General features: G+C 33.2%; 1 protein-coding gene across 1 annotated transcript; it reads left to right on the top strand.

The window, feature by feature from the left end:
* Positions 1-800: 800 nt before the first annotated feature.
* On the top strand, positions 801-22455 carry LOC106717734 (lissencephaly-1 homolog). The gene is made up of 10 exons (XM_045680415.1): positions 801-951; positions 3487-3628; positions 17065-17218; positions 18195-18341; positions 18734-18890; positions 19310-19487; positions 19787-19928; positions 20380-20535; positions 21117-21312; positions 21824-22455. Exons 2-10 carry the CDS (start codon positions 3591-3593, stop codon positions 21895-21897), a joined length of 1242 nt encoding a protein of 413 aa, XP_045536371.1. The 5' UTR covers positions 801-951; positions 3487-3590; the 3' UTR covers positions 21898-22455.
* The last annotated feature ends 4 nt before the right edge of the window (positions 22456-22459 follow it).

Below are 22459 nucleotides of genomic sequence, written 5' to 3'. Positions count from 1 at the left end.
TTTTAATAAAAGTGTCAGTAAAGACTCTAGTCCTTTCTCTATTGTCCAAGATAGTCAAAGACCACACTGTCTATTCTGTTCTATTATAGCCAAACCTGAAATATAGAAAACCGAACATAAGGGCGCCACAATCCCTTTTTATATTGCAACACTCTACTTCAACGTCAATACATCCAAAGAACTAATGTCGTTTAAAAATTAAATTCAGTTATACACTTATTGCACAAAAGTTTCTCCGTGGCTTTGACTATTCTTCACATCAAATTATCAAGAACTCAAAAATTACACTATTAATGTAATGATATACTTTGACACTAATCATCGCCGATTCATGGCTTCCCGCCCGTGGTCATGGCAACTATTTAATATGTTTCATGAAATTTCTATTATTGCCATTACAGGAAATTTGTTGTAGAATTATTTCTTGGTTCTAAAGGTTTTCCGCAACAGAACATGGTGAGGTTATTCTCTATGCTGGTTACTCAATTAATATGTTATTATGAATTTTTCTTGTTTATATACTTTTAATATTCGACGAGAAGATAGGTGTTAAAAAAAGAAATTAGTTTAGGAATATTTACACTACTTGTATTTTGAGGTTGCTTCAAGTATTTTTTCTTATCACAACGTTTCCTGTTAATTTCGATCGTGGGAACCCTTAATTATTTCTCTCCTTCTGTTAACAACAGATGTTGTATTTTTATTTCATAATTGTGAAAGTGTTGCAAGTTTATCTGAGCATAATTAATTTTCAGATTTCAAAACATAGATGGCGTTTTTCATTTGAAGTTTTAAAAAAAAGAAAAATCGAAACTCGCCATTGTAGTAGATTGAGTGAATTTGAGCCATTGCAACGAAACGGTTTTCTGCCTTGGGTCTTATGTGAAGTGTGGTTATTCTGTGTGTGCTTTATATTTGGAAAAAGTGCAAATTTTAGTGTTTTTACGTTTTGTAAGTATCAATCTGTTCATCAAAATTGCGGTCTTTATACTGACTTAGTAACAACGATAAGTCTGTCGTTTTAGTTTTCAGTTAGCAGTTACGGTTCAATATGGCCGTTCTGATATTTCCATTTTTCTTTACTTTTACTTCTAACGGATTTGGGTCTAATGTAAAAGAAGATAACTCTTGTAAATTACGTTACAGATTTTGATATCTCGTTGATGTGGCAAAATGACAGTATGGTTTTTGACGTTTAAAATCTGAGTCATTTAGCTGCAATGCTTCTTGATTTCTGCATTATTTATTTTCGCGCAAATTAGATTTTTATAATTTTACAGCGGCTAGAGTTTAATTACCTTCCACCAATATTCAGCATTTATTTAATTTGGCAACTTTACATAGACGATTCCTCTGAGATTATATTGATTTGGATATCGAAATACTAGGTTTCAACTTTAAAAATACTACTATAACAAAAGAATGTATGATTTAATATTAAAACTGGCTATTGTGCGTAGAAGCTAGCCTCTAGTATATCAATTCATCATGTTTTTAATCAAATCAGCTGTTCTAAAGTTGACATGTTTCAAATTGGTTTTTAATAAGAATGTATTAACTAAATAATTTACTGTATTCTTCTTCATATTAATTGGTTTTTATTACGTAATTGCAAAGACTTGTTGTATTGTTTTTAAACATGTGAATTAATTAAAATGTTATACTTGATATTTTTCGGTTCAAACAAATTTCCTCATATGTTAAGTAAAATAAGTTTGAACTCTTTGTGGTGAAATATAGGTATTTTTGTAACACATTTCTCATATTTTTATATTCCAAAATATACTTAGGTCATATTGGACAAATAAAGGGTTTTGAAACTTATAGATCAATTTTACAAATACATATGATAATAGATTATAAATGAGATGCATGAAATGTTACACACTAGACTAAACTATAAATGAAATATTTCAAACGAGTTTGATATCTAATCAAGAGTTAATTTTTGAATTTTCAGTCTGTTTTCTAAATGCCTTCACTATAGGATTTTATCTATAGGATTATCCCAACAAAACGCTTCAGCAGACCTTTTTTTACATTCAACTTTTGTTACATTAATTCAAATACTTTTTAATATAGCAAGAAAATAAAATTGATCATCTTTTCACTGTAGTTCTCAGTGATATTCTCTTATTAGAGGTTTCATGTCAGATTTTTAAATAAAGCATATCAATACATCCTTATGATTCTACTATTCTGATTCTATGTCAAGGTAAATATTCATTAAAGGCTTTGTCAAATTTTTTTTTTGAATTTCCTCAATACTTGATTTACAAAAATGTTTATCGCATTTGAATGTGTGGAATAATTTCGCTTATTCCTTATCTTATGAAAGACTATATTAAGAAAGTTGAGTGGAATTTAAGAAATTGCGGAACATTTGAATGCAATATTCGTAGTTAAGACTGAAAACGTCTTTTGAGTCAGCTATTGTTTCATATGTCTGGTCTATATTTATAGAAACATGATCTTAATCTATGCTATCTTAACTAATATTATAAATGCAAATGTTTCGATGGATGTTTGTTTGAAGGTATCTCCGGAATGGCTTAATATATCTTGATGAAATTTGGCACATATGTAGAACATAGTGTGGAAGAACACATAGGCTAGTTATTAAGTTTTTTTTTAAATCCTCACTGACAGGGTTGTGGGCAAAAGCTAGTTTATTAATACACTCTGAGATTATAACATTGCCTGTTAAATGTAATTTAAATGTGTTAATTAATAAATGTTAAAAATTATTTGGGTAATTTGAATTGCTGCTAAAAACAGAGAATAGGTTGTTTGTCAAAAAAGATAAGCCAGTTTATAGAAGCCATAAGAAAACCTTAATTGTTCATTGTTTGAAACCTTAAAAGTTTAAGGAAATTACAAATTGGCCATATGGTGCTGACCTAAAATGGTTTACTATTTAAAATATATTTTGGTGATAGTTTTGTTAGAGGTAATTAAGTACTCTTATTACTCAAATATCACAGGCAACTTTGAAATGTACTATACAATGGAAGATCACAGATACTAGTTATTTAGAGGAACCAAAGACAATGACAAACTTCTTTCAAAACTTAGTGTATCAAAATCGGTTTGTACATATCTTTACAACTAATATTACAATATTTTTTGAAGCTCGCAAGTAGCCAAGGCAACAATTTGATGATTTTTACTTTTTTTGTGTTAAAAGCTACTCCTTAGTTTAGTTAACAACATGCACAAAAACACATTTACTGGTGTAACTGCTATTTTTTGTTGAAATAAAGTCCTATGCTACCTATTTGCTTATGTGGTTGAAACTTTGAGAGCCTCTCCTGAAACAGGTTGATTTGCACATTGGCCCTTATTTGGAGACAACAATATTAGACATTTTGGAATGTATACATGATGAGTTTGTAGAATGTCATTAATTGGGCACAGAATATCGGGTAGAGCATTTTAGGAATGTCAAGGCAGATGTGTAAATGTTTTTTTTTTAATTGTGGACAGGTGTGATAATGGCAACGGCGCTCCCGCCGTCGCCCGCGTGAACGAGTGAGACTCTAGTGCAGCTAACGACCCGGGCCAGCCGCCTCACGCGTCACCCGACCACGATGAAAATGGTGTTGTCACAACGGCAACGAGAGGAGCTGTAAGTACTATGTAAAATTGGCCTTAGAGATTAACAGACTTTAGGTATATAGCCACCGCTACCCGTTTATTTGTTAGGCTGTCTAAGTATGTCATTAACAATTGGTCTTGTTATCTGACAATGTAATCATAATACAACTTTATTTAAATGATAATGCGTACATTTGAATTAGTTTAGTAGGAACGTCGTAACTTACGATATTGAGATAGAAATCCTGTGATTGCAAGAAGCTATATATTTTTTACTATATATTTTATTCTAACATTCACCATCGTCCATCGTATTGTCTATCGTTAGGAAATTGTAATCGTAAATGTTATGTTATACAATCAGAGTATATAAGACAACCACATCCTGGTTCAAAGCCCGTCTATATGTATTATGTATGGTAACATCCATCCTCTTATCGCGGAACTAACGCATCCTTGCCACCTCTTAACTAGGACTTTACTTATCACTATCTATGGCACTCTGTAGGTAGTACAATGTCGGAACATCCTTGAATGAATACAACTTTTTACTTAAAAAAAATGCAGTCTTGGTTAATTATAGAAGTTAAAGAAATATAATTAATAAAGTTTTTAACGCTCATTATAACTGATAATTCGTACACATGTCACCTCACGTTCGTATATCACATGGAATGTGATCCATCTTGGATCACAAAGCGCTATCTTAGATAGGCTATCTCTAGACTCACCATATGACAATGTACATTTAAAAAAATTTGTAGGTCTTCAATTTATAATGATCAGTATCTACTCAGCATTAGACATAAACAGCTCAACTATAATCTTTTTCCATTGCCAATGACTTTTCGAACAACTTTATTACGTACTTTTCACACATGTTAAACATAAGATTACGTAAAACTGCGATATATGCCTTGCGATGATTAGAATAGATAATCACCTTTTATGTTAAAGCTAGATCAAAGTATATGTAGTCAATAGTAAAGTAAATAAACATAACATAACCTGGGTCTTTAGGTCATTGAACCATGCGCATTACTATAGTTGGTGTATTTACCGCTGAAGGGCAGTAGATTTAACGCCTTTGTTCTTTATATTGATTTTATTCTTGGTTATAAGCATATAAGTAAAGGAGTTTTAACCACTCCTCAATTTATCGAAGGTGAATGGTTTAATGGGTTAAATATGAAATTCTTTAAGTTTTAATCCTTAGATTACGACCACAAACAACGACAATACGAAAGTATAATAATATCGCGAACTCGAAACGTAGTTTTTTATCGTTTTTGCTTTAATAATGTTACTTCGTAGTGTAACATGATTATATTTTTGTTTCCATTTTTTTTATTATATTTATTTTAGGAGATTACTTCCTAGTCGTTTGACTACCGTTGAATTAAAAAAACAAGTAATTTTGTGTATTCATTAAATTAAATTGTACAAAATGCATAATAAACGAATATACTGCGTTACTATTATAGACCGTAAGATGTCGATCTTAGCAGTAGAGGCAATACTGCATTGCGGTATTCCAGCATCCCTCTGCAATCTCCCTATTGCTTTTCATTATTCAATATATCCGAGGTTTATTGAAAACGTCAATGACGCGCTCAAGTCTGGCCCATATAGATTTGGCGGTCTTTTTCATATTTAATACTAGAGATAAAAAACGAAATCGCAACCGTATCTTCTTATCGCAGATATATCTTTTAATAATATACTAGCTTTTACCCGCGACTGCGTCCGCGTGGAATAAAAAATAGAAAACGGGGTAAAAATTATCCTATGTCCGTTTCCTGGTTCTAAGCTCAATTTTCAGTCAAATCGATTCAGCCGTTTTGAGTTATAAATAGTGTAACTAACACGACTTTCTTTTATATATATAGAGATAAGATAATCATAAGAGAATTAGTATCAGTAGGCGCCATATTTACTATATGAAATGAACTTATATCTGAATACCTTAACCTAAATTTAGTATTCTAAAAGTGGTCTTGGTGGATTCCCAGGGCTCCACGAGAGTCACAACTGTGTTGTAAATCGGTGAGAAATAAAGTAGAATTTTTGGCAAATGGTATAAATGTATTAGTCTAAGATCCCGCTGCAGGATTGGTGCGCTCATCGACTTTTTGTTTAAAACCAAATTTTTATGTTTATTTATAGTTAAGAGAATATATATTTACTAGGGTGCCTATCAAAATTTGGCCGCCATTATTTTTTTAAAAATTATTTTTAATTGATTTTTGGTAAAAAATTTCGTTTATTTATTTTTTTAATAAAATAACGTCTACATAACGGTAATTAATATCAAGATTCTAAAAAATCACGGTTGCCGTTGCGCACCTGGCCGCACCTCTTTGCAGCCAGGTGTAAACAGGTATGATTTCGATAAATTTATACGTCTATAACCTATTTTTATTAATTATATGTCAAATTAAAGCTAATTTTTTTCTATTAATTATCATATAAAGTTGCTTAATTAAATCTGGCCGCAAATAAGGGTTGCTGGCTGTTAAAGATAATAAATATTTAAGGTAGAGTGAAAGAGAGTTAGCGCGTAACATCATTTGTCAGACGAGGACAGCGATTGCCGGCTGTGCGACGCTTTTAAGCCATTGCGCATGCGTCGAACGTTAGTGTTCTCAACCACCGGGGAGTAATAGAGACGACTTATAATAAATACTCCAAAAAATATGTAATCAAATAAATATATATGCAAATATGTATGTATCGACTTCATCTTTATCAATTCTATTTTACGTTAATTAATATAATAATTTTTAGATGCACAAATAAAATAACAATGTAAATATAAAACGTTGTTTATTACGAACTCCAAAAAGGACACAGGACAGGACAGTTTTAAACAAAAAGTCGATGAGCGCACCAATCCTGCAGCGGGATCTTAGACTATATGCATCAGGGGATTCATCGAAGTCAGTTTAATTTCGAAAAAAGTTTATCTTCTAAATCAATTGTCACTTGTTTATTTGTAGCTTGGTCGTACTGTGGCCGGTGTGTTATCGCAGGCTAGCCAACGGTCCTGTACCTCGCTCGACCTTTGAAAGTAACAGTGTTCTCATAACGCCATGTCGTTGACCTCACTGTCGGCGCCTTCCTCGAGTCCCTCGGCTTTGCAACTTTCTTTATGAACCTAGAAATCTCATCATCATTATACTTACGTTATTGATACATATAGCTCGGCTGCTGATTACGGATTTCAAAGAACTTGCAATAAACCTGCTCGAGCTTTTTGCTCAAAAGATTAATGAGGTAGTAACTGTATTGGTCTACTGCACTCTAATGTTATTAAAGTTATTATAAATTGAAGATCTGAAAGTTAGTGATCCAACTAGAGAACTATTATTGTTATTCATTTCATTAGTCTGGATTGCATATGAAATAACTAATTCATCGAGATTTATTTGGAGTACCTCACATTTTCTATGCGACTGGTGATAGAACCATTTCTTTGCTTTTTTAATTAGCACGTTTCGTATTATATTAAGAGTTAAGACGACTATAAAAGTTTACATATAAATACGTCATTATGTACGTCAATAAGATTATTTCTGTTCTATGATGTTTATATTTAAACATTCTTGTTCTGATATGCTTTATCATTCCAGAGAAGAAAAGGCAATTGAAAGCTAACTAATAAATACCATTACATCGTATTTGATCAAATGTGAGATGTAAAATGAATTTGACGTATGTGTATCTGTTACGCAATCACATATTTATTAAAATAACATTCATTTTAATTTACATCGGTTATGAAAGGTGCATCAAAATAACAATTTTTTATAACCCCTCATGAATTATTTATAAAATTATATGCCAAAGTCAAGTAATAGATTTTACTATCTATAATAACAACTCTTACCGAAACGTTGTAATGGATCAGCTGTGTTATTTAACTGTTATTAGACTCGATATGATAGCTTTTACTTTTTCAAAAATCTAGACGTAACAAATGTTTGTATCCTACAATACGGCATACTTCAGACTTGAATTCTATTCAATCAGAATTAATTGGCCATCCGTAATTTTAGACAGTACTAACTCTTAAATTATGTAATTTAGATCGATCTTTATAGCTGATGGAATCTTCTAGAGACTGTTATGGTGTTTTTACAATTGGTTGTGCCTTTTACTTTTATTGTATTATCCATTGTGGTGTCGTGACCTGAAGACCTCGGTCCGTTCCTTGATAAATTCTTTGCAATGCGAAGTGAAAGGGAACCACCGCCTATTCTGGTAAACATCAATAAAGATAAACTTGTCCGTCTGTTAATGACGTTTGTTTGTACTGTTCTCGAACAGACATTCTAAATTTTTAAATACTCATTTTAATTATGATATCAGATCTTTATTAACCTTTAATCTTGCTTATATTTATTCTTTTATCCTCCACAAACTATCTTCTTTGTATTAAACCCTAGTAGTTAATTGTATTTGCTTATTGTACAGACACATACAAGCGATAAACCACCACAAGCGAGAGTTGTTGGTCGGTCATGACGAAGACTTCCATAAACGAGAACCCTTTTAAAAGCGACAAATTTGTTGGATTCTTGCTTGTTCAGGTTCGACTTTATTTGTGATTAAAATAGATTTCTCGTAGTAAATTTTGCTCTAATATATTTATTTACTCTGAGTCATACGTGTCGTGCAAGTTTACATTGAAAACGTGGACGCCCGGCTTATTACAACATCCATTAAGAAGATTGTCTTATACTTTAACTCTATTAGGAGCTGTTTCATTCATAAGTTATTGACTATATAGACTTACTTTTGTTTGCAGCACATTGATAGAATTTACGTGTAAATCACAATAATTTCTATTTCCTACTATTAGTTGCCTTATTTTTAAAGCTTCTATGAACAATACAGTATTGATGATCGAAGGTGAAGAGAAAAATATAATGACTCATGTCATATAGATTATGGGTACCTACTATAATGTATGTATTTGTAATATTAATCGTTGGTTTCCGAGACCAAAATCCCATTGCTATCTCTGTTTTGTTTAAGATAATGAAAGTGATGATGATAGGTTTTATACAGCGATTTTAGTTTCAGAATCCAACGATAAATGCGTTGTTTAATGTTTACGTTCTTACAACGATAAAAGCAAAGTGGCAATGAACTATTGCAGATTATAGTCTCAGGTTTTTTTTTCTTACAAATGTACAGTTGATGACGTTTATAAGGTCATTTAAAAATATATAATAGTCCAATTCACACGGTAATGTAACAAGTGCGTAGCTACCGGTATACTTGCTTATGTAACACATATATAGAAATGCGATCGTGCTCTTGTTTGTAGCCGGAGCCTTCGAGTGACAGCATCCTTAATACATTAAGCCATTTTGTTGCATCACCGTGTCTCTGACCGAGTGAGCGCTTTTCCTTGTCTGATAATCTCTTGTCACTTGTTTCAGACAGTTTACACGTGTGCTTTTTATTTAGTTGTGTCTTTTACATGTTTTGTTTGTGGGTTTGACTATGTGGTTAAATAATTCAATGTTGCCATTTTCTATTATTCAATTCTTCTAAATTCACTGTTTTTATATTACTGTACTTATATTATATATCTACACTTCATTGTAAATAGCATACATGCCATACATATTACATGAATACGAAAAAAACGTATATTTTTGATTTCGAGGTCTACGAGATTAACTTACTTATAATATTATAAACGCGAATGCTTAGACGGATTGATGGATGGATGTTTGTTTGAAGGTATCTCCGGAAGGGCTCAACAGATCTTGATCAAATTTGGCACAGATGTAGAATATAGTCTGGAAGAACACATAGGCTACTAATTAAGTTATTTTTTGCGGATTTTTTGACGGAGTTGCGACTAGTATTTAATAAGAAATAATGAGAGAAAATTAAAAATTCAGCATTATGTTTGTCATTTTTAGCGATGATTTATTAAGTTTAATGTGCTTCAATAATAAACTTTTTTGCCTTTGGCTATGAATGATTTTGAATTTAAGTTCATACGTAACCTCGATATTTGCTTCTTGTCCTAGATAAGTACTGGTGAAGAGGAAGCTCGTCCCGTTATTATTAACGCATGAGGAAGTCATTCCGTTTGGTCATTAGGTAGAGTTTTACAGTAAAGTATATAAGAACAAATTGACATCAAAACAATTTTTTTTTAAATTTTATTATTACGTTTGATCATGGGCTTATAGCGGATGGACAAATTTCGAAACTGTAATGTAAAACAAAATACTGCATTTAAATTTCAAATACTCTTTAATAGTCGTGTTAGTTTAGTTAAATTTTCTTAAATTGTAAATAATATTATCGTAGGACTTCATATAATAACAACTTCATTAATCTATCTTCTTATATCGTGTTAGTAACACTATTTATAGCTCAAGAACGGCTGAATCGATTTGACTGAAAATTGGTGGGCAGGTAGCTTAGAACCAGGAAACGGACATAGGTTAATTTTACCCCGTTTTCTATGTTTTTATTCCGCCCGGACGGAGTCGCGGGTAAAAGCTAGTAACACATAAATAAATGTTACGACTTAATGAATAATTCACTATATTACAGTATACATTTTATTTGGTCACAACATTTTTACACTATGTTTTTGTTTCATCACGGCAACACGTTAATGAAGACCGTTTTCAATTTAAATTCTAGTTCGTCATTAACCAGTTGCGACTTATTGCTGTCTACGTTCTTGGCTTTTATAAATAACGTTTAATGTCTCTTATTTTTAACTCTCCTACATTGCATAAATAAAGTTCTAAATAGAATAGACAAAATACTTGACAAGGGCATAAATTTTACCATTCTTTAGTTGCTTCATTGATTCCAAGAACTTTAAAAGCGTGTATGCAAAGAAAACTTAGATTATTATTGTAGAAGACATCTCGGATGACTTCATCTTTATTATTACCGTCAAAAAGTCGTCAACCGGTTTCAAGAGTATAATAACCAAATAAATTTTATTAATGTATCCATACGACGTTAACAGCTTTTCTAATTATGGAATTAAACATAAAAACAACTTTTATTTATAGGATAAGTGTAATGAGATAAAAACTCTGGTAGTGTTTAATGTAAAATTACTCTAGTGGACATTTTAGTCAATGTATTGTCTTCAAAGGTCCACTAGTAGTAACCAAACAGGTTCGATATATTTAGATCGAAAAGTAACCCTGACGCAAATCGTATGTACACAAGAGAATTATTTCTGAAACGGCTGAAAGTTACTGCAGTCTATTTTGGTACGCATAAATACTGAGACAGTATTCGTCATTGGTTTGAAATATATGCAAAGCCAAATAATGGATTGAATTATTGAATGCTTTGGACACATTAAATCATATGTCTCTTTTATTTAACAATTAATTAACCACATTGCCACCGACTTGCGTGTCGTGCTCACTTTTAAACATAAAAATTGAAGTGTCATGTAAAGTAAGATTCATTTATATACATATTTAAATTTAACTGTATCGGACAATTATGCGTATTACTACATGTGTTTTTGGTACTCAAAATATTTGATACGTAACTATCTCATATGTTTCACTTCCTTAACACATATTGACGTTGTCAGTATGACATAACATACTCAGACATCACCCACGGCTGTAACCCCATTGACGATGGACGGTCTACACAGGCGAGATCTTTATCATTGCACCGTTTGAATAACATCAAAGTAGAACAACGCGTGTGTTTATTGTGCTCTGAATACTTTCACTTATTATATAGCAAGTACTTTGATCTGAGATAAAACGTCGATGGGGGTTTCATAATGAATCTCAGTGTTTCCTGTACATGTTTTTTCAATCACATTAAAGTATTGTAGAGTAAACTTTAACGCTTTTGCATCGACGCGGTTAGTTAAATTAGAACCCATTTACGCAGATATTTATTTGAGAAGCTTGGCTTTGCTATTTTTTGTGGTAACTGATATATAAAATGTGCAGCGCAAGTTATCTGAACCAGTATCAACGGTAACCGTAAAACGGTGATGGATATTACGAAACAAGCCTTAAATGCTCTTTACACATCAACTAGTGACATTTTAACTAGCACGAAGACCTTGAATTCCATAGACATCGTCCGTCCGTTGCTTGTCAATGTATGTTTATAACTTGACTCATCAGCTGGCGTCATCAGGTGATATAGCGCACATCTTAACGTATTGAATATTGACCTTTATTCTCAAATAAAAATATTACCTTGTATACTATTGTTTCGAATTACGCTTTACATAATTTAAATCACCGTCTTATTTGTACGTCAAAATATTTTGCTCACTGTCAAAATATACTCAGAGTTTTTAAGTGGCACCTCTTAGAATAGATTTCGTAAATGAGAGATCTCCCTTGAGTAGGTTTTTCTGTCAATAAATTCTTTAAAAAATAAAATATTGATGTGTGGGTTGAAATTATTATTTGCAAGGCGGAAACTAGGTTAGACAGTAAATAATACGCTTCAGAAATGTTTGCTAGACAAGTGACTAGGGTCCCATAAGAGGCATTGTAATTGTAAGGAGCCAAAACCGTTGGTTGTCGGACGAGGTACGCCAGGAATGCAGTCTCCACCGGTTGCCTCTCTGCCGCATGCCGCATTCTGCATATAGGCCTCAATACTAATATATTCTTATATTCTATTTTATACGACATATCTTCCGCAGTACTTGAATTCTTTTTTATCGGATATAATAGGTTCCGTATAAATTATTTACTGTTGTACCGAGTTTCTTTATTGTTAAAAGATTTGCCGTTTTTACTGGAAGAATGTGTGATTCATTGACCGAAGTTTTGTTCATAAAAGACGTTGCCTGAAAGAATAAAGTTATGGGAAAAATGTTTTATTAATATCCAATTTTTTTGCTATCATAATGTAGAAATGTTATAAACTACCGATATTCTAAGAGTGTGATAATAATTCTTTATGTGTTTAAATTTATAAAATTAAAAATTAGTTGTAAAATGTTAAGGGGGTACAAAAAAGCAACCAAATCTTTTCAATTTTGTTAAATGGAATCGTCAGGGGAAAAAAGAAAATACCTATGTGTTCTTCCAGACTATGTTCTACATCTGTGCCAAATTTCATCAAATGTTGAGCCTTTCCGGAGATACCTTGGAACAAATATCCATCCATCCATCTAAACTTTCGCATTTATATTAGTTAGATGTATCTTAATATTTTGTTTTGAATTTTGATAGTCATTAAAAGAACTAAATGCGTGAGCATGAAAACTTGATGCTAACGTAAAAGTAGTGTGAATATAAACATTAATTTTTATACTATTCAATAGTTTCATAGGTTTTAAAATAAATTACTATCTCCATCTTAGTTGTTTACAAATTATACAATACGTTGTAGTTTTACTAACACGTAAATGTCATATGTATTTGGCAACGTATTTTATTCTAAGTTTGTCTCCATTAATAATTTAAAAGATCTCATCTTTGCCAGGGGAGTGCGGAAATAATGTCATGACTCATCTGTGTCACATATCCGAGAACAACTTTGGGAGTATTATTTTATTAGAATAATTCCTAAGCAGCGGTAAATAATACAAAGAAAATTTTCCTTTCCAGTTATCATCCACTGTATATTTATTCAGCAAACGCGATGACGTCATGGGCTTACCCTTTTCAATATAACCCTCAGGATATATCACTCCCCTTGTCGTCCAACCCTAAACATAGTTTATTCCGTCATTTCATTAAACGTGCCTCATTTATTACCTCCATTAGAGCGCTGTTACATTGAATTCATAGAGGAAGTTTCCATCCATGGGGTACCAAATCCATGTTCCAGTTTACTATATGACCCGTGTTACTTTCATTTATATTTTGAAACCTCAGAAAAAAGAACGATAAAAGAGACGTTTCACGGTATGATATTGATATAATAAAATCAATGAAAGGTATATAATCGCTGCACATAAGTCGACATACTCTTATTATACGAATTTATTACTTTATTAGTAATAGATCTATGTTTAAATTAATTCAAATCCTGTAGATATATTTAGAACAAGTCAATTTTTCTAATGAAAGGCGCAGACGGGGGATGAGAAATGACGCAGTAGTGACGTAGCGTTGTGCCCGGTGGCGCCGATCGATAGCGGCCATGTAGGCGGCATCTGATACCCTCGCACCCACTACCCCGCCTACTCTGTACACAAGGAAGCTTATAGCCACGACCTCAACTGTACAAACTCTATATTTTTTGCATTACAAGGTTTTTATAGTTTAATTTATGTTGATGAATTCACATTTCATTCAGTTTTACTAAAAATAATGATAAGATCGATAAAGAAATTTCAAATGAGAAACCAATTTCGCTCAGAAAACAATATTATCTCTCAGAGATTTTCTTTACGTTGGAATGTTTGGTTTTATAGGACAATTTAAATAATGCGTTTTATTTCCCTAAATTATCTTGACCTTTGCTTCGTGAACGGTAAAAGTGAGTCGGAATTTCGGTTTGTATGTTTGCGAATAAGGTTAACAGCAGATGTTGTAATGTGCAAGTGCCAGCGATACATTCAAATGCACGTTTCTCTTTTTAATCTCACTTAAAATTGCAAGAAACTTCTCTTATTTTGAACAAATAATCGTTATTGTCAACTGCTATTTGCTAATAATGCCCTCGTTACTAAGAGATTCGCCAACCTTTTCTTGGTTTTGCTTGGGACAGTCTGACATTTAGACATTCGACAAAAAATAGAATTTTCACTTTTACTATTTAAGCTATTAGAATGCTAATATCTCATAAAATATTACGTTGGATGTCGAATCAAAATGAATGAAATAAATTAAATAGCTGACAATTTATCCATTCGGTTAATTCCAGTTTATTTTCGTACTTACATTGTGATAAAAATAATTAATCCAACAGTTCACATTTCCATCTACAACTTTATTACTACGTAACATCGTTTTTCGGTGCTTTTGTAATAATTTCACAGTTACAATTTCGGGTCACGTACATGTATGTAAATCAATGAATTACGTATTCTGTACTGATAATGCTAATTGTGATTTTACTTGTCCTTCGGTGTTTCGTTCTTGTTAACGTTTTATTGTTTCCAAATGTTTCTACCGTTAGTTGTAACAAAATGTTTTCTTAAATTGACAGCCATTACCGTGTCCCGTAAGAGAGTATTTCCCAAAAAAAAAAAATGTTAAGTAGTTTCAATGTGGTCTCCGACAATCCATTAGAGGTCTTTTTCTTTACGAATATTGAACATTGATTGCTAACAAACTGTAATACGAAACAATGCATTATAACCAATGTCAATCTTTATTGGTATAACATTGGCAGCATTAAGTGCCCTTTAATCAGAGTTGTATCGGCGGAAACGTACCGTGAAAGTTAATTTCTCGAATGGTCGCGGCTCGCTTTACGCTAGGAACTTTCGCTATCCATATCGCCAATGAACTTAAGTTGTTCAATTAGGGTTCAAGTGATCAACTTTATTATCTAGGTTGCCAAAGAAGTTACAAAGAAATTCTTACATCTATACTAATCTACACTGATATTCAAAACAGAATAAAATGAAATTTGCATTGAATAAGCTTTGAAACTACTGAACTAATTTGAAAAATTATTTTACGGGAAGCTATCCTCGGGTCACATAAGCTATAATTTATAATTAGACTAGCTGTCGCCCGCGACTCCGTTTAATGAATTTAAAAAACATAATAAGTAGCCTATATGTTCTTCCAGACTATGTTCTACGTCTGTGCCAAATTTTATCAAGATCCGTTGTGCCGTTACGGATATACCTTCTAACAAATATCCATTCATCCATCTAAATTTTCGCATTTATACGCATTAGTAAGATTTTTTTTAGTTCTGTGCGGACGAAGTCGCGGCCTACTGATAGTGTCTAATGCAAATTAGGTTCCAAGCATCCTAGTAGGTATCTTTTATTGCGATTTTTTCCTTTTAATCCAGGTACTTTTATTAATTTGTTTATACTATATATTTTCTTAGAATTATAACCGACTTGGGAGGCAGATGATTGATTGTCTCGTAATTTGCTACCCACGAGCTGATGCTTTTCATTTGTTAAAAAAAGCCATGATTGCTCTCACACAAACAAAAGGCGCCTCAGATTGTCTTTACATTCGATTCAGTTTCACCGTGTTTATATCGAAACTTGATATAACAACCGAGAAATGAAATTTACACAATAGAGAACTGAATGAAATACTTCCGACGATTAATTTTTTATCTTCGTCTTAATATTTTTATTTCCACCTCTAGTATAACTGACAAATGTATCATGTGTTTTTTTTTTCTTTTTAGCAATGTTTCTATAATTGACTTTATAGTAGTGACAAATTACAATAGATTGCATTGAAAGAGAACATTAATAAATGCCAATGATCGATTGAGGGAAAGCGCAAATTTTAAATTACAAGTAATCGCTTAGTTTTTTTTACGACAACTTATTTCTGCCAGTTATCTTGTATGGTATTGCAAAGATTAGAACATTATTTACGATCGCCGCAGTCGTTACGTCCTCGTCCTTATAAATAATTATTTCTATAACAAGACAGAATGTTTCTGAATGTCTTAGCAGTAAATAAATTGTAGTTTATAGTCCAGCAAACCTACACAAACATTTCTCTTAGAAAGCTTGATACGAACAAACAATTCCTTAGTTTTGTTCCTCGTCTGCTCCACATTGTCTGTCGTTTGTTTTTTTTTTACTTTTTATTCACATACGTTATACTCATTTGAATGGTGATAATACGTAATATACTAGACTAGCTTCTAACGCGTAGATTTATAATAATATCTGTTTTAAAACTAGTTCAGTACTGTGTGGAAATCCGAGGAGTTTATAGTATGACGTACTTGTCACAGAGATGATAACCATTAATTACTAGATGATATGAGGGAAACGTTTACAGAGCTTCTAAAACGCAATATATTGAACTTATCAAAGAACAACTTGCATCTTTATTTATGTAACTGTTATCTAACAGCTTGTTACAATACAAGTTAGTCTAATGACTACAATGTCTTTGATCTGCCCACGCACGTAGAAAGAAGCGAGTGTTTCGTTTCATCACGTGCAAATAATATTGTGTAATGATTACAAATGCTTAATTCTACATGCTGTAATAGATGTGGTAGTAATCGTAGTAACGTATTTGTTTGTAAATATATAAAACAAGAGAATAAAACTTGATGTTTGTGAAATTAATACGAATGTACGACAGGATTAATTCACTGTTCCTTGGTTTCTGAGACCATAAACCCCGTATACAACATATCGTCATCACTCTCATTATTTTTGGACAAAACAGAGATAAAATTATGTTTTAACAAGAGATGTTGGTCTCAGAAACTAAAGATTAGTAATTTACATATGTAATATAGCAATAATACGATTTTAATATATGTGTGAATTTTTTTTTTGTTTACTTTTAGAAACAAAGCTATCGCTGATTACCTGGGCAGCAATGGCTACACGGACGCCCTGGAGGCGTTCAAAAAGGAAGCCGAAATGACCGGCGAAATAGACCGCAAGATTGGCGGCCTACTGGAGAAGAAATGGACCTCTGTAATAAGGCTCCAGAAGAAGGTTTGTTATATTGTAACTTCTCAATACAGATAGTATTAGTTGACTATCACAGCGATTGTTCCTACGCCTAAAGTTTATCCTTAAAAGTGCTAGCCTAGATTATGTACATTATTATGGTAAAAAGTTACTTTTATGTTGCAAACGGATTCGCCGAAATAGCGAGGCGACCGTTGTCCATAGACATCCGCAAATACAGATGCGTTGCCTTTAATCAACGGAGAAGGGGACGCACAGAAAGAGGATTTTTGTCCTTCCTATGCGTCCCTTGTGAAAAGTTCTCAATCAAAATCTAAATATTTGCTATTTTAATAAAGTACGCACTAAACATTAAACTGGATTTAAAATGTGAATATTACGTCTTAACTAAATAACATTATTTCCTGTTTCGTAAACACAGTTATCAATACTATGACTAAAGGTTGAAAAATAAGAACCGGTATTTGTGTATTATGTAAATTCTGTTAGATTAGATTATAATTAACACTCTTAGCTTAACCAGCCAAACCAACAATCTTTTAATTGATAAAAAGATATAGGCTAATTTTATACAGTCTATTTTCTGGTTTTTCCCATCAGTAAGGAACTAGAATTTTAAATCTTTAGCTCGAATATTGAAAAAAAAAATAGATTGCGTTGTAAAAGCTCTGGGCCTTTGGCAATGGAATGGATCGATCGGTGTGTCGTCAAAGTTTTCTAGGTCGACTGCAAGCTCTGCATACCAGATGTACCTTACTATTTCTAGATATTATAATACATTCGCTGTGAAGGTCTAACGGTAATGGGTATTTTAATAAATCTAAAATTTATTGAGTAGGTATTATGTAGCAGGTAGATGTCCGTAATCTAGATGGATAGACAAAGCAAAGAAATCAAACTACAGACTACAAATTTGGAAGACAATATAGAACTTTGAACGTTTATTTTTAGGATTATACTCTAGTAAGTTGTTATTAAAGATTTTTGTGGTGAATTCCAGGTGATGGAATTAGAATCAAAGCTCTCCGAAGCTCAAAAGGAGTTTATGGAAGGCGCGCCCGCTCGTGGCAAGCGCACACCCGCCGAGTGGATACCCCGGCCGCCGGAGAAGTTCTGCCTCACCGGACACCGGGCTACTATTACTAAAGTAACACACCAATAAATTAACACATATATATCAAGTCTAAAAACTAAAAAATTTTAGTCAATGGTCAACCTGCATATTTAATCGGGTTTTTTTGCAACATCGTAATCCGTTTGTCATTTCGATTTCAGTTCTTTACACAGAATAAGTAATAGTTAAATCAATTTGAATGTATTTTAAAGATAGAAAATATCTTTGGTTACACAAATATTTAAATTAGTTTTCGTTTAATTGTTACTAAGAAGTGCGAAAACTTGAGTGCGCAAATATCATTTATTTGGACTATTGTTACTTAGCGAGTAATTCTATGCATGATAAAAGTTTTGATATACTTTTGCTTCAAATAAAATAAAATAAAAACCTAATTTATTAATTAAATTTGGTGTGCATCGCAGGTAGTATTTCATCCAGTGTTCAGTTTGATGGTGTCATCGAGTGAGGACGCCACCATCAGAGTGTGGGAGTTCGAGAGTGGTACATACGAACGAACCCTCAAGGGTCACACCGATTCCGTACAGGACATCGCATTCGATCATCATGGCAAGCTATTAGGTTAGTTATTCACAATATCATTTCTATTTTGTTCGATTTGCAGATTTTTTTAGTATTAAGTTTATTAAGAACAAAAAAAACAATTAAGTCAAGACTTAATCAAGATATAGAACAAGTAAAAATGAAGAAATGAAAGTAAATTTTGTTCCAATTCAAACTTGAATTATGTATTTTCATAATAGTCAAGCTGCACATTTTTCACTAAAAGAAAATAAATTGCTAAATGTTTTCGATAAAGACTTTCTCTTCCATAACTATGTAACATTAGCTATACATATTTTGCGTTATCACTTCAAATTTACAAAATATTTTTTACAAAATAGAGTAATGGCCGCGATATACATAGTTTGACGTTGCTCTGTTTGCTAAATCTGTTTGGTTTATTTATTATTAAATCTTATATGTTTTAACTTTTTCAGTATCGTGCAGCGCCGACATGTCGATAAAGTTGTGGGACTTCAATCAGACGTTCGAGTGTATAAAGACGATGCACGGCCACGAACATAACGTGTCCTCCGTCGCCTTCTCGCCCAGCGGCGACCTCGTCTACTCCGCCAGCAGGGATAAGACCATCAAGGCTTGGGATGTCGCCACTGGGTAAGTTCACTTAGCCAAGAAACTTAGTTTTATATACAAATAAGTTTCCTCAAGCAAGATAGAAGATTGTGTCTATAGGTGACAATTGAACAAATAAGTCATAAGAGAGTTCAGCAGTTAATAACAGCTGCTTTCTTCTGCATTGTAATAGCATCATATGCAGTTTTTAACTATTGTTGTAGCGACTATAGCAGGATACTGTGGTTCATTGTTGTATTCTAATATTGTTAGAACTCAGGAATTATTAAAGTACAGTTTAAGTTCCATTAGTCCAGTGTTAACTGATGTAACGGGTGCAGGTACTGTGTGAAGACTTTCAAGGGTCATCGTGAGTGGGTGCGCATGGTGCGTGTGTCAGGTGACGGCGCACTGCTCGCCTCCTGCTCCAATGACCAGACTGTGCGCATCTGGAGCACTGATAACAACGCCAACGAATGCAAAGTATGTATCCACACACAAACCAACAACTCGATAAGATGTGAAAAATGTATGACAGAATACTATCAAAATATTTTTTTAATAGTTGGTGTATTATTTTATTTTATTTTTATTAATATTTCTATTGTTTTTATTTTTATTTCTTGTCACTGTTTGTGTGAACCCTATCGATTTGGTTTACGTAGTTTAATTTTTATCCAAAGATTGTCTAGCAGAGATCGCTGCTTAGCGATAAGACCGCCTTTTGTGAAAATACTGATGTATTTTCCTTTTTTGTAACTCCATGATAGTGCACAATAAAGTATTTTTGTATTTGTATATACAAATAAATTGAGCTATTTGCTTAGATATGTATTGTACATATATTTATTAATAAAATATAGTATTAATTAGCCTCTAACTGTTAGCATTAATTGAAAATAATGAAATCCTTTCAATGTGTGTGTTGTATCAGATGGAGCTGCGCGAGCACGAGCACGTGGTGGAGTGCGTGTCGTGGGCGCCCGAGGCGGCCGCCGCAGCCATCAACGAGGCGGCCGGAGGAGACAACCGCCGCGCCAACCACGCCGGACCATTCCTCGCCAGCGGCTCTCGTGACAAGACCGTCAAAGTATGTTTATCTTACTTGTTTTCTGAAACACACATTATAGGCTAAGTATTGTTAAATGATAAATACAAGAAATTATATCGTACTATTTAATATTCTAGGAATTATGTAATATATATACGAATATTTTTTATATTACAAGGTGGCAAACGCGCAAGCGGCCACATGAATTAGCCGAAATGGCGAAGCGACCGCTGCTCATAGACATTCGCAATTGCAGATACGTTGCCTATCCTCAATCGTCGTAGGAGGAGACGCACAAAGAGAATATTTAACCTTCCTATGCATCTCCTCCATCAAATCCACCTCCCCTTCCCATCCTTTCTTTATAAGAAAAGGGTTGAGAAGGGAATCTATATATATAAAAGAAAGTCGTATTAGTTACACTATTTATAACTCAAGAACGGCTGAATCGATTTGACTGAAAATTGGTGGGCAGGTAGTTTAGAACCAGGAAACGGACATAAGAACTTTTTTATTTTGTGTGCGTTTTCTTTATTCTGCGCGGACGGAGTCCCGGGTAAAAGCTAGATATATATATATAGACATCGACACATGTGTATGTAATGTTATATGTGGTTTAGATTTGGGATGTGAGCACGGGCCAGTGCCTGGCGACGCTGGTGGGACACGACAACTGGGTGCGCGGCGCGGCCTGGCATCCCGGCGGCCGTTATCTGCTCACAGCCTCCGACGATAAGACGCTGCGTGTGTGGGACGTCGCTCATACGCGCTGCCTCAAGACGCTCTACGCTCACCAGCACTTTGCCACCAGTCTCGGTGAGATACACACACACAAAGCCCTGTACTAAAATTAGGTTAAATGGTCTCAATGAAATTGACATACATACCTGGGAAAAATCTCTTATCGGACATGAAAAAGGTTCAACAATTTCGACTATAGTAATTACTATCAATGTTCTGGAAGTTGTTTGTATCCTTTATTATTTCATTATCTTTAGTAAAAGATTCATACCATCTATGTTATCTTCAGCTCATATATGTCCTTATTGAAGGGCTCGGAGTCTACTTAAGTAAGAAGTGACTGATCATCTACAAATACAAATATACTTTATTGTGCATTGTCATGGAGTTACAACAAAAGAAAGTACATCATGATTTTCACAAAAGGCGGTCTTATCGCTAAGCAGCGATCTCTGCCAGACAACCTTTGGGTAGAAATTTAGCTAAGTAAACCAAATCGATAGGGATTAATTTAATTTTAGGGTTCATTTCTTCTTGGATTTAATTTGTAATTTAATTTGTAAAATATGTTAAATGTTGTTTTCAGATTTCCACAGGAGCTTGCCATACGTGATCTCGGGCAGCGTCGATCTGACTGTCAAAGTTTGGGAGTGTCGCTAAGAGCATTGCCATTTTAGTAACTTAAACTCACCGATGATATCTTTATCATTATTTTTCACAATATTGCTGCAATGAGAACGTTATGAGTTTCGATTTTAATGTTTTAAAATAATTTTAGAAAGGAAAAAAATAGTTTTGATAATTTATTTAAATTTTGTCCTTTAAACTCATTGTGCTGCCCCGTGGTGTACTTGACCGTGCTATGTCTCGTCTCACTGTCACCTTCCATATGGAAATTTTATTAGTTTGTTACATTCCATTAAAATATAACAGCTTTTTAGATGTTTTTTTAGTTAATTTAATATTATATAATGCGACACAAGCCTAGTTTTGCTGTATGTTTATCGCAAGTGACATAGCAAGTCTCGTACTCCACAGCGACGATGAAGTGAGGAGTTGAAAGCTGTGTTATAATTTAACATTTCATTATTCTGTTTTATTTTATAGTTATTGTTTATTCGTAAGAACGTTTAGATGTAATTTTTATTTCATACGAATAGTTAATACATTTTCTTATACGGTCAGCTCTTGAAAACCTTGTACCTTGATTTGTTTATGGATA

The sequence above is a fragment of the Papilio machaon genome, chromosome 13, assembly GCF_912999745.1.
Source record: "Papilio machaon chromosome 13, ilPapMach1.1, whole genome shotgun sequence".
NCBI lineage: Eukaryota > Metazoa > Arthropoda > Insecta > Lepidoptera > Papilionidae > Papilio > Papilio machaon.
The sequence above is the reverse complement of the archived record's forward strand: the minus strand, read 5'-3'. Positions and strand labels throughout refer to the sequence as shown.